Source organism: Parus major, chromosome 28 (assembly GCF_001522545.3).
Source record: "Parus major isolate Abel chromosome 28, Parus_major1.1, whole genome shotgun sequence".
NCBI lineage: Eukaryota > Metazoa > Chordata > Aves > Passeriformes > Paridae > Parus > Parus major.
In genome coordinates this window covers 3,079,882-3,100,357 of record NC_031797.1, presented here as the reverse complement: position 1 = coordinate 3,100,357, position 20,476 = coordinate 3,079,882, and the positions used below count along the sequence as shown (strand labels likewise).

The 20,476-nt window shown below is 64.3% G+C and overlaps 1 protein-coding gene across 1 annotated transcript; it reads right to left on the bottom strand.

Annotated features, from left to right (window-relative positions):
* Positions 1-825: 825 nt before the first annotated feature.
* On the bottom strand, positions 826-20,031 carry ARID3A (AT-rich interaction domain 3A). Its single transcript, XM_015651941.2, has 9 exons — positions 19,937-20,031; positions 16,605-17,549; positions 15,732-16,047; positions 4,642-4,714; positions 3,400-3,583; positions 2,959-3,206; positions 2,341-2,637; positions 2,176-2,262; positions 826-2,091 (listed from the first exon to the last, which is right to left on the bottom strand). Exons 2-9 carry the CDS (start codon positions 17,027-17,029, stop codon positions 1,892-1,894), a joined length of 1,830 nt encoding a protein of 609 aa, XP_015507427.1. The 5' UTR covers positions 17,030-17,549; positions 19,937-20,031; the 3' UTR covers positions 826-1,891.
* Between the last annotated feature and the right edge of the window lie 445 nt (positions 20,032-20,476).

Below are 20,476 nucleotides of genomic sequence, written 5' to 3'. Positions count from 1 at the left end.
TTTTGTCTTTTGTGGTTTTTTTTTCTTTTTCTTTTCTCATTTTCCTTTTTTACCTGAGTTAAGATATGCAACGCTGGGGGGAGGAGGGCGGCTGCAGCTGGGGCCGCTCCTTTAGTTTAATTTTCTTTCCAAACCACCCCCCCCCCCCAAAAAAAAACTGATTTAGGCTCTTTTTTATTATTTTTAAATCGATATGCAAAAAAGAAAAATAAAGTGGAAAGTCACCCGCTCTCAAAAACAAAAATAAAGGTTGGGGGGGGGAGGGCAGGGAAAGGAAGGGAGGGAAAATAATTAAAAAAAAAAACCCCAAAACAACCCAAAATAGTGACTGTACAATGCAAAAAAAAAAAAAAAAAAAAATCACTAAGAAAATCTAAGCCCACCCTGGGCATGAAAATTCCCCCTTGGAATTTCTCCTTACGGGGAGCTGGGCTGGACCCCAACAGCAGCAGGAGCTGGACGGACCCTCCCAGGCGCACCCAAAACGAGTCCATGGAGCCACCAAAACCCCCCCAACCCCCATGGAGCCACCAGAGGGATTCCAGCACAGGAATAAAATAAAGAGAAAAGGTTGAAAACAACAACAACAAAAAAAAAAACAGCTGGAAAAACCCCAAATCCCCTGAGATCGCCACTTCCCCGAGTGAAATTAAAAATAAAGGTGGGGGAGGTCCCAGCAGCCTGGACCCCCCCCCGGGGGCACCTGGGGAAGGGGGAAAAACCCTGTGCTCCAGGTGGGAACCTGAGAACGGAGATACCGAGGGGGGTGAGGGCGTTTCGGTATCGGGTTGGATTGTGTCTCACGCAGATGTGGGTGAATTTTTCTTTTTTTTTTTTTTGGGGGGGGGAGGAAATAGTAAAAATAAACAAACTGAGATTGTGAGGCTTGAAATAAATCCTCAGGTCCTTCGGGTTCTCCATGAGCTCCGGAGCATCCTGCGGCTCCGAGCATCCCCATCCTCTGGATCCTGCTTGTTTTTGGAGGAAATAAGCCCAAACTGGCTTTAAACAGTAGTTTTATGCAGGGGGAGGAATAAAAATTAGGATTTGCCGGTGGGGGAAGGAGCAGAGCTGGACCCAACCACCGATAAGTAGAGGAGAAAGGAGATTCCAACTTTTTTCCAAGCTCCCATTTTCCCTGATGAAGACTAATATATATCATTTGCATGTTAAAAGTTTGATTCTTTTTTTTTTTCTTTTTTTTTGAGAATAAAATAGAAGCTATTTACAACAAAACAATCAAAAAACAACCTCTTAAAATCCTGTAGAGAGAGTGGAGTTCCCAAAACAAAGGAGGGAAAAGGATGGAAATGAATAAAATATCTCCCTATTTCCAAATTATTTTTTTTTTTTTTTTAGGATTTTTGTTTTTGTTTTTTTTTTCTTTTTCCTTTAGAATTCCGGGGGGTTTCGCTAGAGCTCGCGTCAGCAGGCGTCCGTGCGTCTGTCTGGAGGTAACACGAGTTAAAAAATAATAATAATTATAATAATAATAATAATAAATGTACAGTGCAAAGTGTGATGTGAGTGAGGTAAACGGTCCCGGAGCGGCGCAGCCGGACAGCCGGCGGCTCCGGCAAAACCCCCCGGGCTAAAGCTTTTCTGCCTGGAAAAGGAAAATCCAACAACACGAGAACAAGGGCAGAGTCCATCGAGACCCCGATGAGACCCTGGAGAAACCCTGGCAAGACCTCGGGCGAGACCCTTGGTGAGACCCCAGTGAGACCCAGGCGAGATCTCAATGAAACCCTGGTGAGATCCCGGTGAAATCCTGTTGAGACCCCGGAGAGAGAGACCCTGGCAAGACCTCGGGTGAGACCGCGGTGACCCCCGGCGCGGCCCCGTCCCCCCACGGCCGCCGGTGCCGTGAGGAGCCCGAGGCTCGGGGGCGTTAAGGCGAGGCGCTGTTGGAGGTAGAGCTGGGGGGCACGGCCAGGCCGGCCGGGGTGGGGGGCACGTTCCCACCGCTGCCGCTCCCCACCCCGCTGCTGCCGCTGCTCCGGCTGCTGCCGCCGTTGCCTTTGCTGTAGGCAGAGGAGGAGGAGGAGGAAGAGGAGGAGGAAGGGCCGGGCGTCTGGGCGAACAGCACACCTGGGGAGAGAGCAAAGCTGAGCCACTGCTGCCGTGGCGGGGCAGGACCCACCCGCGGCAGCGGGGCCCGGGGGAGCCCCTCACCTGTGTAGACGATGCCGTTGATCTCCACGGACATGCTGATGCTGTTGGTGCCGTTGCTGCTGGCGGCAGCGGCGTCCGGGCGGTTCTCTGCTGGGGAGAGCCGCGTTACGGAGCCCGCCGGGGCCGGGAGCTCGGCCGGGGCGGGCGGCCGGGGCCGGCACTGACCTGGCGAGCGGGTGCCCTGGCTGTTGATGCGGATGCTCATGGGCAGCTGGGCCGTCATGGCCAGGAGGTTCTGCTGCAGCGCCCGCTGCATCAGCCGCTGCTGCTCGTCCGTCACCAGCGCCAGTTTCTTCTCCGGGGGCTCCCCTGACTCCAGCTTCTCCCGCAGCTGCTCCAGCGCTGCGGCCTGGGCGGCCGCTGCCACCTGCACCGCTGCCGCCTGTGCGGCCACCACGGGGTGCCCGGCCAGTGACACCGGGAGCCGGCTGGGCATGGAGATGGGGATGGGAGAGTCCTCCTCTGCCGGGGGAGCAGGTGTCAGGGATGGGGGCACAGGGGTAGGTGGATGCCACCACCCCAGGGTGTCCCCGGCCTCGGCACAACAGTTTGGTGCCCTGCTGTCCCTCCAAAGGTCAGAGATGGGTGATTGAAATCAGGGTCCCCAGGCTGAGTTCTGGAGCCCATGGAGGGGAGAGGAGCATCACCCCACTGCTCACTTCCCCCAGCTCTCTCTGTTATTCCCAGGGCCAGGAGGAGGCTCAGCTTGCGACCAGACCCCGCGGCATCCGGACCCCGCAGCAGCCCAACCCTGGAGCAGGCAGACCCCAGAACAATCATTACCTTTCTTGATCTTCTTGCCCGGCGTGATGGCCCCGCCGTTGGTGGCAGATGCCAGCCCCAGCGCCGGCACTGGCAGCTTGGGTGAGGAGAGGAGGCCGTGGGTGCCGCCGGGCGAGTAGGCAAAGAGGGAGCCGCCGAAGCCCTGCCGCCGGCCCTCCCGCCGGTTGCTGTCGATGGCCGCCTGCAGCTCGTTGGGGTTGCTCAGCCCGCGCTTCTCACACTCGTAGGGGTACAGGTACTTCATGTACCTGCGGCCGGATGGGACACAGGCGGGGATGGTGAGGGTGACGCAGTGCCTGGGCACCCCTTCCCGTGTGCCACCCCATTGCTCCCTCCCCACTGCTCACACACAGGGCTGTGCTGAGCCCCCCCTCCCCTGCACAGCGCAGAGGGACCCCCAAGGACTCGCCCCTCTCCCCTCCCCTCCGAGCCCACGCTCACTGGGTGCGCAGGGTGAAGGCCGCGCTGGTGATGGAGGTGGGCAGGCTCAGCCCCTTGGTGATCTCCCGCCACAGCTTCTTGTTGATGACCTCCACCAGCCCCCCCTTCTCGGTCACCAGCGTGTACAGCATGTACAGGTCCAGCACCTGCTTGGCCATGATGGGGATCCGGTTCACGGGGGTCCCTGGGGAGCGGCGGGAGGAGAGAGCGGGTCTGGGGTGCTGCTTTCTTACCCGAAGTCGGGGTGCAGCTGCCGAGACCCCCGCGGGGCAATGGAGAGGCTGGGGGGGCTCCTGCTCCTCCCTCCCCTTCCACCGTCCCCTTCTTCCCCCCTGGGCCCTCCCGCCGAGATCAGCCCCGAACAAAGGAAACAGAAACTCGCAGTTTCCAGCCACAGCCCCACCACGGCCGAGCCGGTTCCTCGGGCTGAGCCAGCACCCGCAACGCGAGTTATTTATAACGGGGGCGGCACGATCCGGCTGTGAGGGTCTCCTATGAGCTGGGGGGAGTCATCCCTCCAACATGAGGAGGGGGCTGGCAGCACCTGCTCCCTCATTGGGGTCCCTTCCCCTCCCAGCCCTGTGGTGAGGGGGCTCTGGGGAACCCCAAAGGATGCAGGTGGGGTGACCCCAGGGGATGCAAGTGGGGGGACCACAGGGGACACAGACAGAGGGACCCCAGGGGACAGAGCCAGGGGAACCCTGGGGGACCCAGCCAGCTGCCCCAGCCCCTCTGTGCAGGCACACGTGCCTTCCCAGTGCACTCTGTGTGACAAAGGGCCGGAGCCAGCCCTGTGTCAGCACTTCCAGCGCTGTTTTCCACGCAGGAGCCAGACCCTCGAGCAGGAGCACGCTTGGCTTTCAGCCCTTCCCACCCTCGGCCCCCTGCTCCGTGGCCTCTCCCCGGGCAGAGGGCACAGCGAGGGGCTTTGCCCCCTGGAATAACCCAGGGAATGGGCAGAGGGGGCACACAGCCAGGGCTGCAGGTCTGGGTGCCGAGGGTGAAGGGAGGGGGGGCCGCAGGCACTGGATCCAGCCCAGCAGGTTTGACCCTGTTGTGCTGAGGGGTTAAAGATTAACCAGCAGCTCAGCCAGAGCTGTGACCTCGGGGCACTAACGAGGGGCAAGGAAATGAACCCCAGGCCCTGGGGGGGATGTGGGGGACGCAAGGTGGGTGTGGTGGAGCAGGGTGGGCACAGAGTGGGCGTGGGGACACAGGGTGAGAGCGAAGCTGGGGACTCACCTCGCTTCTGCATGAAGCTGAAGAGGTCATCCAGGAACTCCTTCCTCCTGGGGTCACCATCCAGCTCATACAGCTGCATGAGGAGAACAGAGAGATGCTCAAAAACCCCCTTAACCCGTGTGTCCCCCCACCTGAGACCCCCGGCTTCCATTGCAGCAGCCGTGTGGCTCAAAGGACACCAAATGGCTCACGGGGGTCCCTGCATGGGTCGAGGTGGCTCCTGTAGCTTGGGCTGACCTTTGCCTGTGCCCCACTGTTCCATTCTCTGCCGCCCCGCTCGGAGCTCAGCTCCGGGATGCCGGTGCTGGGATCATGGCCAGAGTGGCTCCCAGGCTGCCAGCGCCGTGCTCGGCCCCGGCTCCTCCCGGGAAAGCTGATCCCGGTTATTTTTAGCATCCACTGCCTGCTCAGCACAGCAACGCTTCAGCACGGTCCCTCCACGCTTGGGGTGCCACAGAGAGCCATGGCCGGGAGCCAGCACCTCATGTGCCTTGACGTGAGCTTGTGTGCCATGGCCCTGCAGGGACGTGTCCTGCGCTGAGGAAGGCAGAGCTGGGCCAGGCTCTGACACGCTGCACCTCAATCACCAACTCTGCTTGGGGCACCTCCAGCCAGGACCCCCAGCCCGGCACATTCCTGCCTGATTTATGGCGCAGGATGGGCCGGTTGGAGCGCCCGGCACGCCGGAGGCACACACCACACCACACCACGCCACGCGGCCTCTCCCGGAGCCCAGCGCTGTTCCTGCCTGGAGGCTTGTGGATAATCCCCCCCCATCCTGGGAAGGGTGTTGGAGCAGAGGCTGTGGGGGCCAGACACCAACAGGGGTGGCCACCACAGCTCCGCTTTTCTCAATGACAGCTCTGAACAACTGCCAGTGAGGCCGGGAGGGGTCTATAAATACCCCTCCATAATAGACCAGGCACGCACCGTGGGGCCACCGCTGCCGGTCACTGGGTCACCGATGTGCCCACTCCCCCCATGGCTACGCCCTGTGGCACCAGGACCCTGGGAAGGTGGATGGGTGTGGGCATCATCCTGGCTGTGAGCGAGGGGCTTGAGCCCCCTCCTCCTGCAGCCCTGCAGGGAGGATCCGGATCCCGCAGGGCTGGACTCGCCCGCTGGCGCCGATCAAAGGGATCAATGGGGCCGCATGATAAGCGGGGCCATAAACCCCCCTTAGTTCCCCTGGGAAACTTGGCAGGCTCGACCAGTCCCTTGCACACCCCCAGGGCAAGGGCAGGAGTCACCAGCAACACCGGCAGAGACCCTCAAAGCCCCTCTCCCACCCCAGAGCTCCAGCAAGGGGTCTGGTGTGGGGGGAGTGAGGCAGGGCACAGCACCACCGCCGTGATTTTTGGGGCTGAGCTGCACCAGGCTACTTGTGCCAGCTGAGGGATGTTGGGCTGGTGCCAATCCAGCCTCCCCCGTTTCCTTGAGCAGGAAAGCCACACACAGAGAAAGGGCTTCCCCGGCACCCGATCCTGCGGGGTGTGGAGCCATCCTGGGGAAGTGCCAAACACGCTGGTTCATCTGCCAAGACCCTTGGGGTCATGATCCCCACCCCCCTTCCATGACTCAGTCCCGAGGGGAAGGACACGTTTAAGAGGATGAAAGAAAATTAACCGTCAGCTGAGGAGAGCGTGGCTGGCCAGGACAGGGGGATTAGTGGCTGTGGCGGGCAGCTGCCCTGTGTGCCGGCCTTCCACCGGCCCCGGTGGTCCCAAGCCATGCTCAGCTGGCTGCAGCCACTCTCTGACCCCTGCCCAACTGGGATGAATTCATGGGGGTCCCCAGGGATGGTGGGCAGAGGGATCCCTGTTCTTGCCTGGTGACCTCACAGCCCAGCCGGCACACCCGCCACGGCTGCCGGGCAAAGGATGTTGCACAAGCTGCTGCTGACAGTTACTGGCAAGACTTCGACAGCTTTGCTGCCTTTGGCAGCTGCTCACTGACCACTGCAGTGCCAAGCAGAGAAACAGGCTCCCCTTGGGACCCCCCAAACCCTGGTTTAGCTCTGCCACTGCCAGCAGAACCAACTGCCAGCGATGGGCACCTGCCCAAGGCGCTCATCCAGCAGCACTGTGAGGCAAGGACATGCCCAGCCATGGCCGGGACGTGTCCGGTGTGCGCTGTGGTGTGTGACAAAGTGGCATTTGCCAAGCTGCCCCTGTCCTCCCTTACCAGCCCCGTTCCCCCTCGCCCCCTCACACAGGCAAGATACGGAAGGGGACAGAGACGAGTGACTCCCCCTCGCAGGATTTCCTTGCATTGACGCCATCCGCAGCCAACGGCAAAGCAGCCGGCGCCCCGTGAGCCCCAACGGCAGCGCAGGACAGCTGGGACAGCGGGGCTCACAATGCAAATTGAGGAACAGAAACGTTCTGGTTTCTGCAGCATGCGAAACCCGGTGCGCAGCTGAGCTTGGCACAGGCTGGCAGCTGCTGGCACTGCTGCACCGAAATCAGCAGGTGCTGAGTCTTTTGCCTGCTTGGTGCTGATCCCTGCCTGTGCCGTGCCTCCTGCTCTCAGCCCTGGCTTCTGCTCAGCTCAAAGGCAGCTCCTCGCAGGGACATGCAGCGTCTCGGTGCAAAGGTACCGGCGGGCAGGAGCCGCAGGCAAGGCCACCCTGTGCCGCTGAGTCAATACATTTATGTTTTGTAATTAGGGAAGTGGAAACGACTTAATCCATAACGCAGCTGCCCCGGGAATATCCTCTTACCATGGGGTCCCCCACGGCAGAGTGCGGTGCCAGGGGATGCTGCGGCACAGCCACCCCAGTCCTGGGGGCACCAGGAGATGCCCCCCACCTCCCCGAGAGTCCCCTGGGCTGGGGGATCTGCCTCCACGCACCCTGCACTCCCAGTGCTGACCCACCCCAGGGCGAATGCTTGATGCCAGCGGCACGGCTGGCTCTGGCCACACTGTCCAGCCCACCTGGCCGCAGTGCAGCCCCCTTGGCCCCAGCCCCCGGCCGGCTGAGGACACGGAGCCAGATGGCCGTAGCCAGCAGATCTATAATTAAGTGGAGGAGGAATTAGGCAGGCGGTGGGCGGGTGGCCCTGACCCCGGCCCAGCGCCCCGGCAGGATGCCGGCCCGGCGTTTGGTGTGGATGACCGGATTAATGTTTCAAACCAGATTACAGGAAAATCCCAACCCGCTGGCTTTCAAAGGGCGGGCGGGAGGCGGCCCCTTGGCAATGCCAGGAATGCAGGAGAGCCCTCGGCACGGGCGCGGTACGTGCCGGGGGTCCGACCTCCCCCCGAGCTGGGGCAAGGGGGGCAATTACGAGGAGGAGGGGAAGCGCCATTCCACAAGGCTCCGGGAATGCCGGGGGTCATGCTGGTGCCAGGCAAATCTCCCCTTTGGCAAGCCCTTGTCTGCCCCACGAGGCGTCGTGCTGGAGTCTGTGTCCCTGCATCCCACGTCCGAGTTAGAAACGCCTCCCCTTCCCCCCCGCTTGGTTCCGGGTTTTCAGGCCTCGGGGATTAATTTTCAAGTTTCTTTTCCATCGCCAGGAAGTGGCAACACTCTCGGTTTTCCTCCTTCTCTCCAAAACCGGTTTGGGACGTGCACACCGTGACGTGAGCCGGGACTGGGGACAGACCCGAGGGCCACTGCAGCAGGGCTGGGGGCTGGTGGCAACCTCCACCTTCCAGGGGCTAAACTCTCCCAAATTCCTGTATTTAAGGAAAAAACACAATGCAGGCAGCGGCGGGGAGAGCCCACCCTGTCTCGGCAGGTAGCAGGACCAGCAGTGACAGGCTGAGGGGCTACTTCTCTCCTTTTCTTGCCTTCCTTCCTCTGGCAGCCCCCGGGGATGCATCCCTTTGTCCAGCGGGCAGCCGAGGGGCCACGCCGGGCTGGGGAAGAGCCCGCGCACACTAACGAGTTCTTTAACGAAGAATAAACACATTTATGGCGTGTTTCCCGTCCCACTCCCAGCCCATACACAGCCCCCGGCCTCTGGCACGCCGGGACCCGCAGTGGGGTCGGAGAGGGCACTTATTCAGAAAAAGAAAGTTATTTGTAAAAACCAGCACCAAGGATTGGCGAGGGCACCGGGACGCAGAGTTTTGGAGGCGCTGGGGACGTGACTTCCCCGTAAGGCGATGGCTGGGTCAGGGCTGGGGGTGCCCGAGGCTGCAGCCCCTCTCCAGGCACAGCCCCCCCAGTGTGGGGTGCGGGATTTGCTGGGGCCAGTCCCTCCCGGGGAAGGGCAAAGGGAGCGTCCAGCCCCGGAGCAGATTCCTACACAGATAAAGCGCTCGGATTAGGTACAGGTCACCCCTGGCTGTCCCCATCCCTAATCCCCTGCGAGCCCCCCCAGGGCACAGCCCCTTGTGCGAAGGGGCTGCTGGGGGCAGGGATGTGTGTGCCCCCTCCCCAGAAATCTCCCAACACCTTGCTGGTGGGGGATGTGCTGGCGGGAGCCTCGCCCACATGGCCAGGGCCAGCGGTGACTCCACTGACCGGCCCGGCGGGATTCCTGCCGCCGGAGCATGGCTGGGCTGGGGGGCCGCTTCCGCGGGGGCAGCTGGGGAGGGGGCCCGGCAGCTTCCGTCGGCACCATTGTTCACACCAGTTCCCAGCATTGTCCCCTCCACGGGGGACACGGCCCGACCGCAGGTGCCTCCTTGCACCGCTGCCTCCTCCTCGGGCCAGGGGACGCGGTGGGCAAAGGATCCACCCAGTGACAAACCCAGTCCCGATCCCCCACCATCGGCCCGGGAGTCTGGGGGTTCCCGAGCCCACCCGGTGCCCACCTCCTCCCCACACAGGCTGGGGGAAGGAGTCATGCGGGTGACCCTGGGGGTACGCGGGCGGTGTCACGGCACGGCGGGTGTCACGGCACGGCGGTGTGTGTCCCCCGAGCGGCGGAGGGGACGCTGAATGGGCGAATTAGTCACCATTTAACCTCCCTGACCCCCCATTGTCCGTGCGCTGTCGGCCGCCCTCCCCAGCACGGCTGTGCCCAGCCAGCCGGCAGCTCCCGGGATCCGTGTCCCGGCGGCTCCGGGATGCTGCTGTTCGCTGCCTTCCCGCAGAGGAGGAAGCGATTCCTGCTGCCGTGGCGTTTCCAAAGGCAGCTCGCTGCTGGGTGGCAGCGTGCCAGGCTATGGCTGGAATCAAAACTGGTTCCGTGTCTGAATGCGGACGTGTGGCACAGGCTGGTGAGGGGTCACGGAGGGGGAACTGGGGTGCTGGGGCTGTTCCCTCGGTCAGGCCAAGCCGCCGGCTGGAGCCAGCCCGGCAGCGGCGTGGGGTGCTGGGGCTGTTCCCTCGGTCAGGCCAAGCCGCCGGCTGGAGCCAGCCCGGCAGCGGCGGCTGTCCCGGCCCTTGCCGTGTGCGTGCTGCTGCATGCCCTTGACACAAGCTTGCTATCACACTGGACCTTGTACAAATATTAATCCAGCCGAGTCAGGAGCTGTTGAGAAAGCTCGTGTGAGGAAGGACACCAGGCTAGCTCCTGCCACCAGGCAGACCCAGGGAGGGCAGCTGAGAACAAACTATGCAGCACTGAGCTGGGGAAATGTGGCCAGGGCAGCCAACTCAAACTCTTGGGGTACCTGGCGAGCCCCCAACTTGGGCTGTCCCTCCTGTGTGACTCCCAAAGCTCCCAGGGTGAAGCTCCTGAGGGCTGGAGGGCCAAGACCCTCAAGGACCTGACCCGGGTGCGGTGGCAGCAGCGAGGCCTGGAAGCCAAGACGGGGGTTTAAATTCCACCATATGTAAATGATCGTCTTAGAAGGGGATCTCGGTAAGCCCTGGCAGATGAGTCACCGGGGCTTCCACCGCCCGCTGGGATTTGGCTAATTGCAAATCTGTTCCTGAAATGCGAGGTCCTGCACCTCTGCCCTCCGTCGGCACCGTGGTGGGGGTCCCAGGGGTCCCGTGGGGAGGGCCAGGGTGCACAGAACGCCTGGGAACTCCACCACAAAGCCGCTGCAGGAGCTGGAAGAGGTCCAGCAGCCGCAGATGGGGTTGACAGGAGCCAGCTGTGGGCTGTCAGCCCCGGGAACCATCACCCCTGAGCTATTCTAGCACTGCCAAAACCTCATGGTTTCCTCGCACTGAGAGGAGGGGGTGGTGGTGGGCACTGTGATGGCACCAGAGTGACAGACCCCATCCCACTGTGGCACCCGAGCAGGTGGCAGTGTGGGACAGCATGTCCCAGGTGCTGGAATCTCCAAAATCAGGCACCGGTGCCCAAGTTGGACGCTCCACAGGGGATGTGGGCAGGTGGGGAAATGGAGGCAAGAGGTGAAGCCCTTTGCTGAAGGGGTTTCAGGCTGGGACCTGCCTGGGTGCTCCCACTGCCACCTGTACCAGGGTGAGACCCCAAGCCAGCTGCTGTGGGGGGACAGGGAAGCCCTTTCCCAAAAAGGGTTGCCACAGAAGTGACACGGCCACATCTTCCCCGTGGGTGGCAGGGGAGCAGGGGACTCTCCTCAGGGGTGAGCCCCGGCCTGCAGCAGCCCCAGCGCAAGCGTGGATTATCCCGAGCTCCAGCCAGAGCGGGAACCCAGGCACAGGCAGATTAAGTGACCCATGGGAAGGGTCAGGGAGTGGGTCAGATGCACGCTGAGCCCCCAGTCTGGCTGCCCCAGGGGCTCAGAGCAGGGGGGCCCCCCAGCCCCAAAACACCCCCGCCCTGGCCCCTGATTGCAGCATGTCCGGCTGGGCCCTGGGACCAGCTGCCATTTCTCCTGCGGTTTGGGCCAGAAATAGGGTGATGGAGCAATGCTGCCCTTGCCCAATGCTGTGGTGGGGGCGGGGGGCTCTGCTGACAAAGGCCCCGCTCCCTGCGCCGCTCTTTTCTTTTTTTTCCCTTTTAAATAAACCCTGTTAGTTCAGCTGTGCCGAGAGGGGAGGCGGCCGCCACCTCCGCAGCCCTTGAGTCAGCCCGGGGGGCTGGGGCGTGGAGGGAACAGGGCTCTGGGGGGGCCAGGGGTGGGGGGAACTGAGGCTCTGGGGGGGTCAAGGCATGGGGGAAATGGGGCTTTGGGGGGGGACATCACCAGGTGATGCCCAGGCTGCAGGGAGCCAGCCCAGTTCCCAAGAGAAGGGGTGTTAGGGGCACGGTCCAGCTGGGTGAAGGTCCTGGCTGAGCACCTGGAGCAGGATGGATGTGTCCCCTGTCCCTCAACCTCATTAATCATCCTGGGTCCTGTTTGAAGAAATGGTTTCACGGGTGCCCAGATGCCGGGACCAGCACCTGTGAGCACCCAGGCGTCTGGCTGGGGGAGGCACTCGGCGGCTAAGCCGCTCTCGCCGAGAAGTCCCTGACCTCTGGCCAGGGATCTGGTGGGATTACAGCCCCGGGAATGCTCCCTGAGCACTATGAGCCAATTACTGTGCCGGATCCCTGGCTGGGGAGCACCCCACGGCAGGCTGGGCAGTGGTGCAGGGTGAGAGGGGCAATGGCTGTGTGGGGTGAGGGGGGAGGACGCAGCTCTCTTCCTGGGAGGGGTCCACTGGTGACTCCCCCACTGCGCCCAAAGTCCTGTCCTGCTCAGGTCCCCTCTTGCCTGTGTTATCTGCTGCTGGCCTGGCCAGGCACCGCAATCACCTCCCCGGCACAGCAGCGCCCAACCGGGGGCCCCAGAGCACTCCCCCTTATCTGGAAGCCAAACTGCCTCTGGGTGGGGGGCAGTGGCCCCCGGCCGTGTGATGACACTCGGGTCCCCCCTCCCCGCATAGGGGCCCCCTCACCCTCCCCGGGGGCGGCTCATCCGCTCGGCTGGCTAATGCAATAAAGCTCTAATCAATATTTTAAAGAAAGTAAATGGACCCTCCCGCCCTCGTTAAGAGGCCACGGGGCCCCTGCTCAGGCCCCACGCCCCCAGCTGGCTTTGGGCTTTGAAAAGGAGAATAATCCACGGGAGAAAGGGGTTCAGAGGGGATCCCCCATGCTTTAACCAGCTCCTGGGGATTCAGAGGAGGTATGTGTGGGCTCTCTGCTCCTCCAGATCCTCCTGGAAAATCCCAGCTCCGCCAGCCATGTGCGTGGGGCTGGTCTGGGTGGAGGGGGGGTCCGGTTTCACCCACCCCCGCAGCCCTGCCGAGGTCGCCGAGTTGCTTTCGGTTTATTTTTCCCTCACCACTGCACTTTGAAACGCCGTATCTCGGGGTGCGCTGCACCACGCGAGATAAGGGCTGAGGTTTTTGCGCCCGTGTGCCACCAGCATGGCTCAGATGTCCCCAACACAAGAAACCTCCTGCCCCACTAAAGCACCAGCACCCCCCGAACCCCCCCCAGCCGGCACAGCCTCCCACTGGCACTTGTGGTGACTCCTTAAATCCTTCCTGAAGCAGAAATTGGGGGTTAAACATCAGCCTGAGGCAGCCACTGCAGGACATCCCAAAAGGGAGCACCCAAAATGGAGAAGCCCAGAGGGAGAGTGGTGGCTGCTGCAGCCAGATGAACACAGGGAGATGGATTCCTCCAGTTCCTGTGATGTGGGAAGGGGTACTGGCGTGCAGGGTGCCCACACCTGAGGGAGCACCAGCAGCACAAGACACTCCAAAAGAGGTAGAGACCAGAAACTCCAGCTCCAGGGGCTGCCACTACACCAGGGGCTCCCACTCCCGGTATTAGCGGCGAGCAGTAATAGCAATAACGAAACAGAAAGGTCAGAGGAGGTATCTTGGGGAGGGAAGCAGCAGCTGAACCCCCACAGTGCTGGGGGCACAGAACTCAGAGCAGTTTTATCCCCACCAGCCCCTTGCTGGCAGGAGCCTGCTGGATTTTTACCCATTTCCCATGGGGAGCCTCTTCCCACCCAGAAAATGCCCCCTTTCCCCCCCAGCCCAAGGAGCCACGGTGCCCTCGGTAAGCGCTGCCCCCGAGTTCCCCGTTGCGCTGGGGGCTCCTTTGTTCTGCTGCCCGCGCCGGCAGCGCCTGGGTCAGGCTGAGCTGACCTCTGCCTGTGCAGTAGCCGTCCCTGGGGATGGGGAGGTGCCACGCGCCGGCTCCCTAACCTCCCTCACCTCCATAACTCTTCCTCACGCCCTCCCCTTCCTCCTCCCTTGAACTGGGCCCCCTCCTCCTCCCTCCGGCCCCCCACGGCTCAGCCGAGCACCAGTTCACAGGAATCTGTCCCAGATGGGTCAATAAAACCTGGCAGTGGAGGATGGGGGCAGCCCCCGGCTGCCGGGGTTTGGGTGTGGAGACCCTCACAGGGCTTGCGTGGCGGCACTGCCTGGTGAGAACCGTGTCCTCAAGGACAGAGACCCACGGGCCAAGGATGCCGGCAGCACCAGCACAACCAGAGCTGAATCCAGACTGGATCCAAACTCCCAGCAGGGAGAGCTGGACAGCTGGGGAAGCATCAGAGCAGGTGAGAGAGCAGGGGTCCTGCCGAGGAGCTCCTTGGGCCCCAAAAGAGCCCATTCCTCTCAGAGCAGGCAGTCAGAACACTGGCACAGCCACGCACAGCACCACGTCCCTGCCGGCTCACCCACGCAGGGACCCTGCTGTGGTCAGGCATCCCGGAGCTGCCGGGGTTCCCCCTAAGGCGCCTCCACCCCAGCAAGGAGTGGGGATGGGGTACGGCATCCCCTGCCCCGTGCTGCCCTTGCTGTTTACATTCCTGCTGCTCCTTCCCAGGCCGCGCCAGCTGGGCTGGGATGGAGCCCAGCGGCACGCGCTGGAGGCCAGCCAGGAGGAGCTCCCGGCCAGCACCGGCTGCGCCAGCAACCCCCTGGCCCCGGTCCAGCGGCCGCGATCCAAGCGCGGTCGTGCGGGCTGACGTGCCGGGGAAAGCCTCTCCGGGCCCAGTGCGTCGCCTCCGCTCCTCCGCCCACGGAGGCTTTCCAACCCCCTCCGGCTGCTTCCACCGTTCACCACCGAGCCGGGCTCTTCCCGGTGACTCCGGGAAGCGACACGGAGGGAGAGGGGGTGCTCAGGGAGACGGGGCACAGCTTGGGGGGCAGAGGAAGTGCTGGGAATGGGGCTGATGTTCCCAAGTGCCGTGGCTGTGACAGGGGACCTGGCAGAGGCTACGGCCTGGACCACGGCGCTGACATGCTGACAAACAGGAAGATCAGAGCTGCGGTATTGAAAAGGCTTTTTCACAGCTACGACTTCATGGCCCTGGCCCCTCGCTCCCCGGCAGCAGGAAGCACAAGAGAGAGAAACCACAAGAAGAGAAGGTGGCGTGGGTGCAGCGGCATGAGGGATGCACAGGAGCATCCTTCCATCCCTACAGCTGGACAGGAGCGTCCCTCCGTCACCACAGCTTGGCAGTGCCAGGAGGATGGCCACATGCTCCGTGCTTGCTGGTGCTCCCTCCGCCAGCCCTGTTCTGAGCCTGCCCACATCCAGATGTGCTGGTACATCCCAGCAGCCCCTTCCCCCATTTCGGAAGGGATGCGACAGCCTCCTGAAGGTGAAGGGGCAGAGGTGGTCGCATCCCTCCTGAAAGGCCACCATGCCCTGGCCACTCCATCTGGGTCCCATCTGCTGCTGCTGGTCCTTCCCCTTCCCCCAGCCTTAAACTCCGATGTATTTAAGCACACATCAAAAGTGCCGAGTGGCCCCTGGGGAGCCCTGGCTGCAGCACGTTTTCTTCTATCAGTGAGAGCGGACTGCAGCCAGCTCTGGCGCTGGGAGAGTGGGAACATGCTGGCCTCGTTGTCTGACCCCCACCAAGCATCCATGGGGCCGGAGTTGTCCTGCCAGGCATCACCTCCGTAGTGATGGTGATGAGAGACAGGTCCCCATGAAAAATGGCTTTGGGAGAGTGGAGGAGAGACTCATCAGATTTGCAAGTTTGGGGTGATTTTTTCAAAATTTTCAGCAAGAATCCTGCCGGATCCCTGCGGCATACCCAGTCACGCTGTCTGCCTGGACAACCCGGACACAGGATCCACTCAGAGTCACCCAACCAGGGAGGGGGCGAGACTGAGGCCAGCACTAAAACCCCAGAGAAATCCCATGCATTCCTAATGACAACAGCAGCTGGATGTGAGCACAGCACTGCTGGAGACGGCACTGCCGGAGGCATCTCCCCGCGCTCGTGAGGACACTCAAAGCAGGGAGAGGGAATGCACGGCAGGGACGCGTGTCTGGGTGGGCACATACCTGCTTGAACTGCTCTTCGTAGGTCCAGTCACCATGGTCAGGTGCCGGTGGCGGGGGCTGAGCATGGCCCAGGCCGGGGGGCAGCCGTTCCTGTCCCCCTGGCAGCCGTGGTGGCTCCCCCCGGTAGTGCTGGGGTGCTGGGGGCTTGCGGAGCAGCAGGGATCCCGCGCCTGCCCGCACCGCCTCTGCTGAGCTGAGCCCTTCCTCTCCCATGTCTTCTTCTTCCTCGTAGTCTTCCTCCTCCTCCTCCTCTTCTTCTTCCTCTTCCTCCTCACCCAGGTCTTCTTCAAAGTCATCTTCATCCCATTTGCCCTTTCTGGAACCAGGGGGAGAGGAGAGGTTTGGTCCCACACTGGTTCCCAAGGCCCATCCCTCTCTCCTCCCTGCCCCACAGGCCCTCCCCAGCTGCGGGGCTGGGACCACACGCCCATCACACAGTGGAGCCCCGTACAGCCCATTGGTGGGGGCAGCTCTGCGGGCACGGCCGACCCCCTGTATCCCAGGAGCAGCTCCATCACAGAGCTCTGCCAGATGGCTCCTGGCCTGGCCCTGCCCTGACAGGATGCATGCTGGAGGCAGCCAAGGGTCCTGCATAATTTAATACCAGCCCAGGGTCCTCTGTCACAGCCCTACGTGGCTGCTGGGCAGAGATGGGACGTTGTGGCAACCCAGCACGAGGAATCACAGCCACAGAGGTGAGCCACTGCTCCCAGCATCTCCTGCTCTGAAATATCCCAGTAGCTCTAATCCACAACCTGCTCCAAGCCACAGGACCCCCACAGCCTCCCCAGCACACTGTGCCCAAACCCACCAGTGTTGTGCCACTTCCCTGCCCCTTCCCCAAACTCATGAGAACTGCCCGAGTACACTCACAGGTCCTCCTCCTCCTCGGAGCCCATCTCCTGCTGGTACCCGCCGCCATCTTCCTCCTCCTCGCCGCGCTCCTCCTCTTCCTCCTCCTCGGAGGCCTGGCTCTCGTCCGACAGGCCTGGGCTGGGCGAGTGGCTGAGGCCAGCGGCGGCCGCCCGCATGGCAGCCAGGGCAGCCATCTGTGCCCGCTGGATGTGCGCGCTCTCAGGCTCCGCTCCCTCCTCCGAGGGCACCGGGGCTGGATCCTGCCCACGGCCCCGGGCCGGGGTGCTGGCAGGGGGCTGCCCCGGGGGCTGCGAGGGCTGCGCAGGGGGGGATGTGGAGCGTGGTGGTGGCTGCTGCTGCTCCTGCTGCCGCGCTTCCAGCGCCTGCTGCAGCCGTGCGCGCTGCTGCCGCTGCAGGTTCTCCATCACCGCCTGCAGCTTCATGGCTCTGCCGGCGGGTGGGGGGTCCCCGGGGGGGCGGGGGGCGATGCACCCAGGGGGCAGTGCCCGGGGGGCAGCGCCCGGCAGGCTGCCGCGCTCCAGCGGGGCTGGGGGCCAAAGCTGGGCAGTGCCGGGGGAGGGCAGCCCTGGAGGGGGCTGCCGAGGGGTGAGGGCAGTGCCGTCGGGGTGTCAGGGCAGGAAATGACACCTGGTCGGGAAAGAGGAACGTGCCCCTTGACCCCGCTCAGGCTTGGCCCGACGTCTCCTTGGCTTGAGGGCTACAGCGTGTCGCAGGCTCGGTGCTGCTCGTTGGGATTGGGGTGCTGCTGTTGTCGGGGAAAGTGTCCCAGGCAGGCTCCAGAACTCCTCCTCGGGCTCAGCAGGCAGCAGCTGCAGCAGGGTGCATCACCCCTTCCCTTGCAGACCTGGCACTTTCGGGGGGTGGCAGCCTCAGAGTCCCCTGCTCACGGCCAGTGTCTCTAATCCTCAGCCGGGTCGGTGTCCGGCAGGCGTCGGCGCAAACCTGTGGGAGAAGTAGAGCAGAGGGTCAGTGGAACTGTGGGCAGGAGCTGGTGAGCAGGAAGGAGTTAAAGACAGCGCAGGAGCCTCATTAATCTCGAGCTAATGAGATAGGGCTGCCGGGCCTGCTGCTGGAGGGGGAAGGGGCCTGCCAGACCCGATAGCCCTGCCCGGCCCTGCAGGCAGCGGATACCGGTGGACCCGCACCCGCAGATAACAGACCCTGGGGAGAGACATCCACCGGGACCCCCACAGGGGACAAGGCACATCCCCACCGGGGACATACGGCACGGGGAGGGACCACTGAGCCCATCGTGATGGCACTGGGGTGTGGGCAGCACTGGGGGTCTGCACGGCACAGTGGACGGGCCCCAAAGCACCCCGGGGCAGATCCCAGGGGATGGACAGGCAGAGCCTTGAAACCCTGGCAAACAGGCTCTGCCAACCGCACCCAGAGCCCCCTTGTTCCCCTTCCCCGGGGGCTGGGGGCCTTCCGAGGTAACGTGAGGCTGCAAGCAACTCATCTCTGCTTTGCCCCACTGGAGAACACCGAGGGGATCAGCACATTACAGCTGGGCCCTGCGGAACCCCCATGCCCCAGCACTCTGGTCTGGACCCCTTCTATCACTGGTCTCCCAAGCCCTGAGGTGGCCAGCAGCCACAGAGGCCGGCCAGCCCCCAGTTGTGACCTCGCCTGCGCGGAGGGCAGGGAAGGAGCTCACCGCAGCACCGCGGTGGTGCCGTGTACAGGCAAACCCGGTTTCAGCTGCCCGCACACGCCAGGACCCTCCCGGGGACTGAGCGTGGGGCCGGACCCAGGGGCTGCGGGGCCGGGACAGCCGGCGGCGCCCAGGGGCCGGCAGCTACGCCACGATCCCGCGCATTCTGGAAAGAGGAACCTGCCGCCAGTGTGGGCTGGGGCCGCGGACGATCGGGCGGGAGCCGCTTCCCCCACGCCTCGCCGTGGCTACATCTGCTCCCGGCCCGGCCGGGAGCGGCTCACGCCATGGACGGACACGTCGCCACCGCCTCCACCGGGAACCGGCAGGCACAAGCGGGCCAGCACTGCCCGTGCCTCAGTTTCCTCTCCTCTACCCTGCTCATCGCCGTTTCGCCCCCACGGAGGAGGAATCGCGGCAGAGACGCTCCCCGTCCCGGAGCAGCCGCTCACCCGCCGTGGCCGCGCTCCTGCCCGGCACCGCACCTGAACCCCGTCCCCTGCGCCGTCCACGAGCGAACCGGAGCGAGACCGAGCCGGGCACGTGCTCCTCGCCACCACCGTGGCTCTGCCTGGCCACGACTCCCCGAGTGACCCGGTCCCAGCACCAGGTGTGGAGCTGCCTCCTCGGGCACCGCGGGCCGTGGCAGCGCCGGAGCCACGCTGCCACTTCTCCACAGCGAAACCGGAGTGGTGAGGCCACAGCCAGGGCCCCGTGGCACCCCGGCCCGGCGGCCACGGTGACCTTGAGCAGTGCCCCTTTGTCCCTCCGGCCGCTCGGGGCCACGGGGCCCGGTGCGCCCCCGCCGTGGGGCGGTGACGGGGGTCCCGCGGGGGACTCGGGGCGGCGTCACCCGCGTCCCCGGGGCAGGTGCTCGGGAGCGACAGCGGCTAAAAATAGGCAGCGGGGGTGTGACGGACGGGCCTTTGTGCCACCGACACCGGGGTTGGGCTGGCCGCGGCCGGACACCCCCAGGCGGGCTCCCGGCACTGCCGGGAAGTGCTCCGGGGGTATCGCGGAGGCTGAATGAGGAAGAAGAGGAGGACAGGCAGGCTGGGCCCGGTGGGTGCCGTCCCCGGGGACGGACGGGGCTGGGGAACCCCAGGCGGACAGAAGTCCCGTCCCCGAAACCGAGCCCGGCCCCGCTCCCGGCGGCACGTGGCACCGTCGGCCCTCAGTTCTAAGAACCGGGCACGGAGGCGGCGGGGCCCGAATGGGCCCTGGTCCCGCGAACGGGGGGAAACGGCCACCCCCGACATGGAGAGGCGAGCCTGGGTCGGCCCGGCCTGGCCCATCCACCGTCCGGACCCCGGGAGACCGCGGGCCTGGGGGGGGCACAGGGCGGGGCCACGGGGCTCTGCCCGGCCCGGACAGCAGCGCCCGGGGAGAACGGAGAGTCAAGGCCGGGAACGGCCGCGGGGGAGGAACCCCAGCCCCGCGTGGGGGAGGCGGCCGGTAAGCGGCCGCGAGGAGAGGGGGCGCCGCGCTCCCGCCCAGCACCGGCAGCGAAGGGCTCAGCCCACCTCGGAGAGGCGGCCGGTCCTGGGCTCCGGTCCCCGGCCCCGGTCCCGCCCAGCCCCCGACTCCCGGTCCCGGGCACGGCCGCGGCGGGGGTCCCGTTCTCGGTGTCGATCCCATCCGCGGGACCGCTGCGGCGGCGCGTCCCCCTTACCCGGTGCAGGCCGTGCGCCGCGAAGCCGCATAGCAGCCGCGGCCGCCCGGGGTCGGGCTCGGCGGGGCCGGTGCGCGCGGGGCCCGCGGCGCTGCTCTCCCCGCGGGCGGGCGGGCGGCGGGCGGGCGGCGGGACCCGGCTCCGCCCCGCGCCGCCCCGCCCCGCGCTCTCATTGGTCCGCCGAGCGCAGAGCGCCCCGCCTCTCCCCGCCCCGCGCTCTCATTGGCCCGGCGTTCCCGGAGCGCCCCGCCCCCCGCCGCCATTGGTCCGCATGCAAATGTTACGCGCGGCGGGGCCGCGGGGCCGGGCGGGGGTGCGGCCGCAGCGCCGCCTCGCGGATGGGCGGGGGAACGGCGCCGTGCTGGGCGCGGGCCCCGGTAGAGCCGCGAAGGGGGGGCGGTTAACGAGGGGCAACGGGGGGGGGTTTAACGGTGGTTAATGAAGCTTTAACGGGGTTTAACTGGAGGTTCACGTGGAATAACGGGGGAGGTCACGGGGTACAGCGGGGATTCACGCGGGGTTCATGGGGTCCGGCAGCCG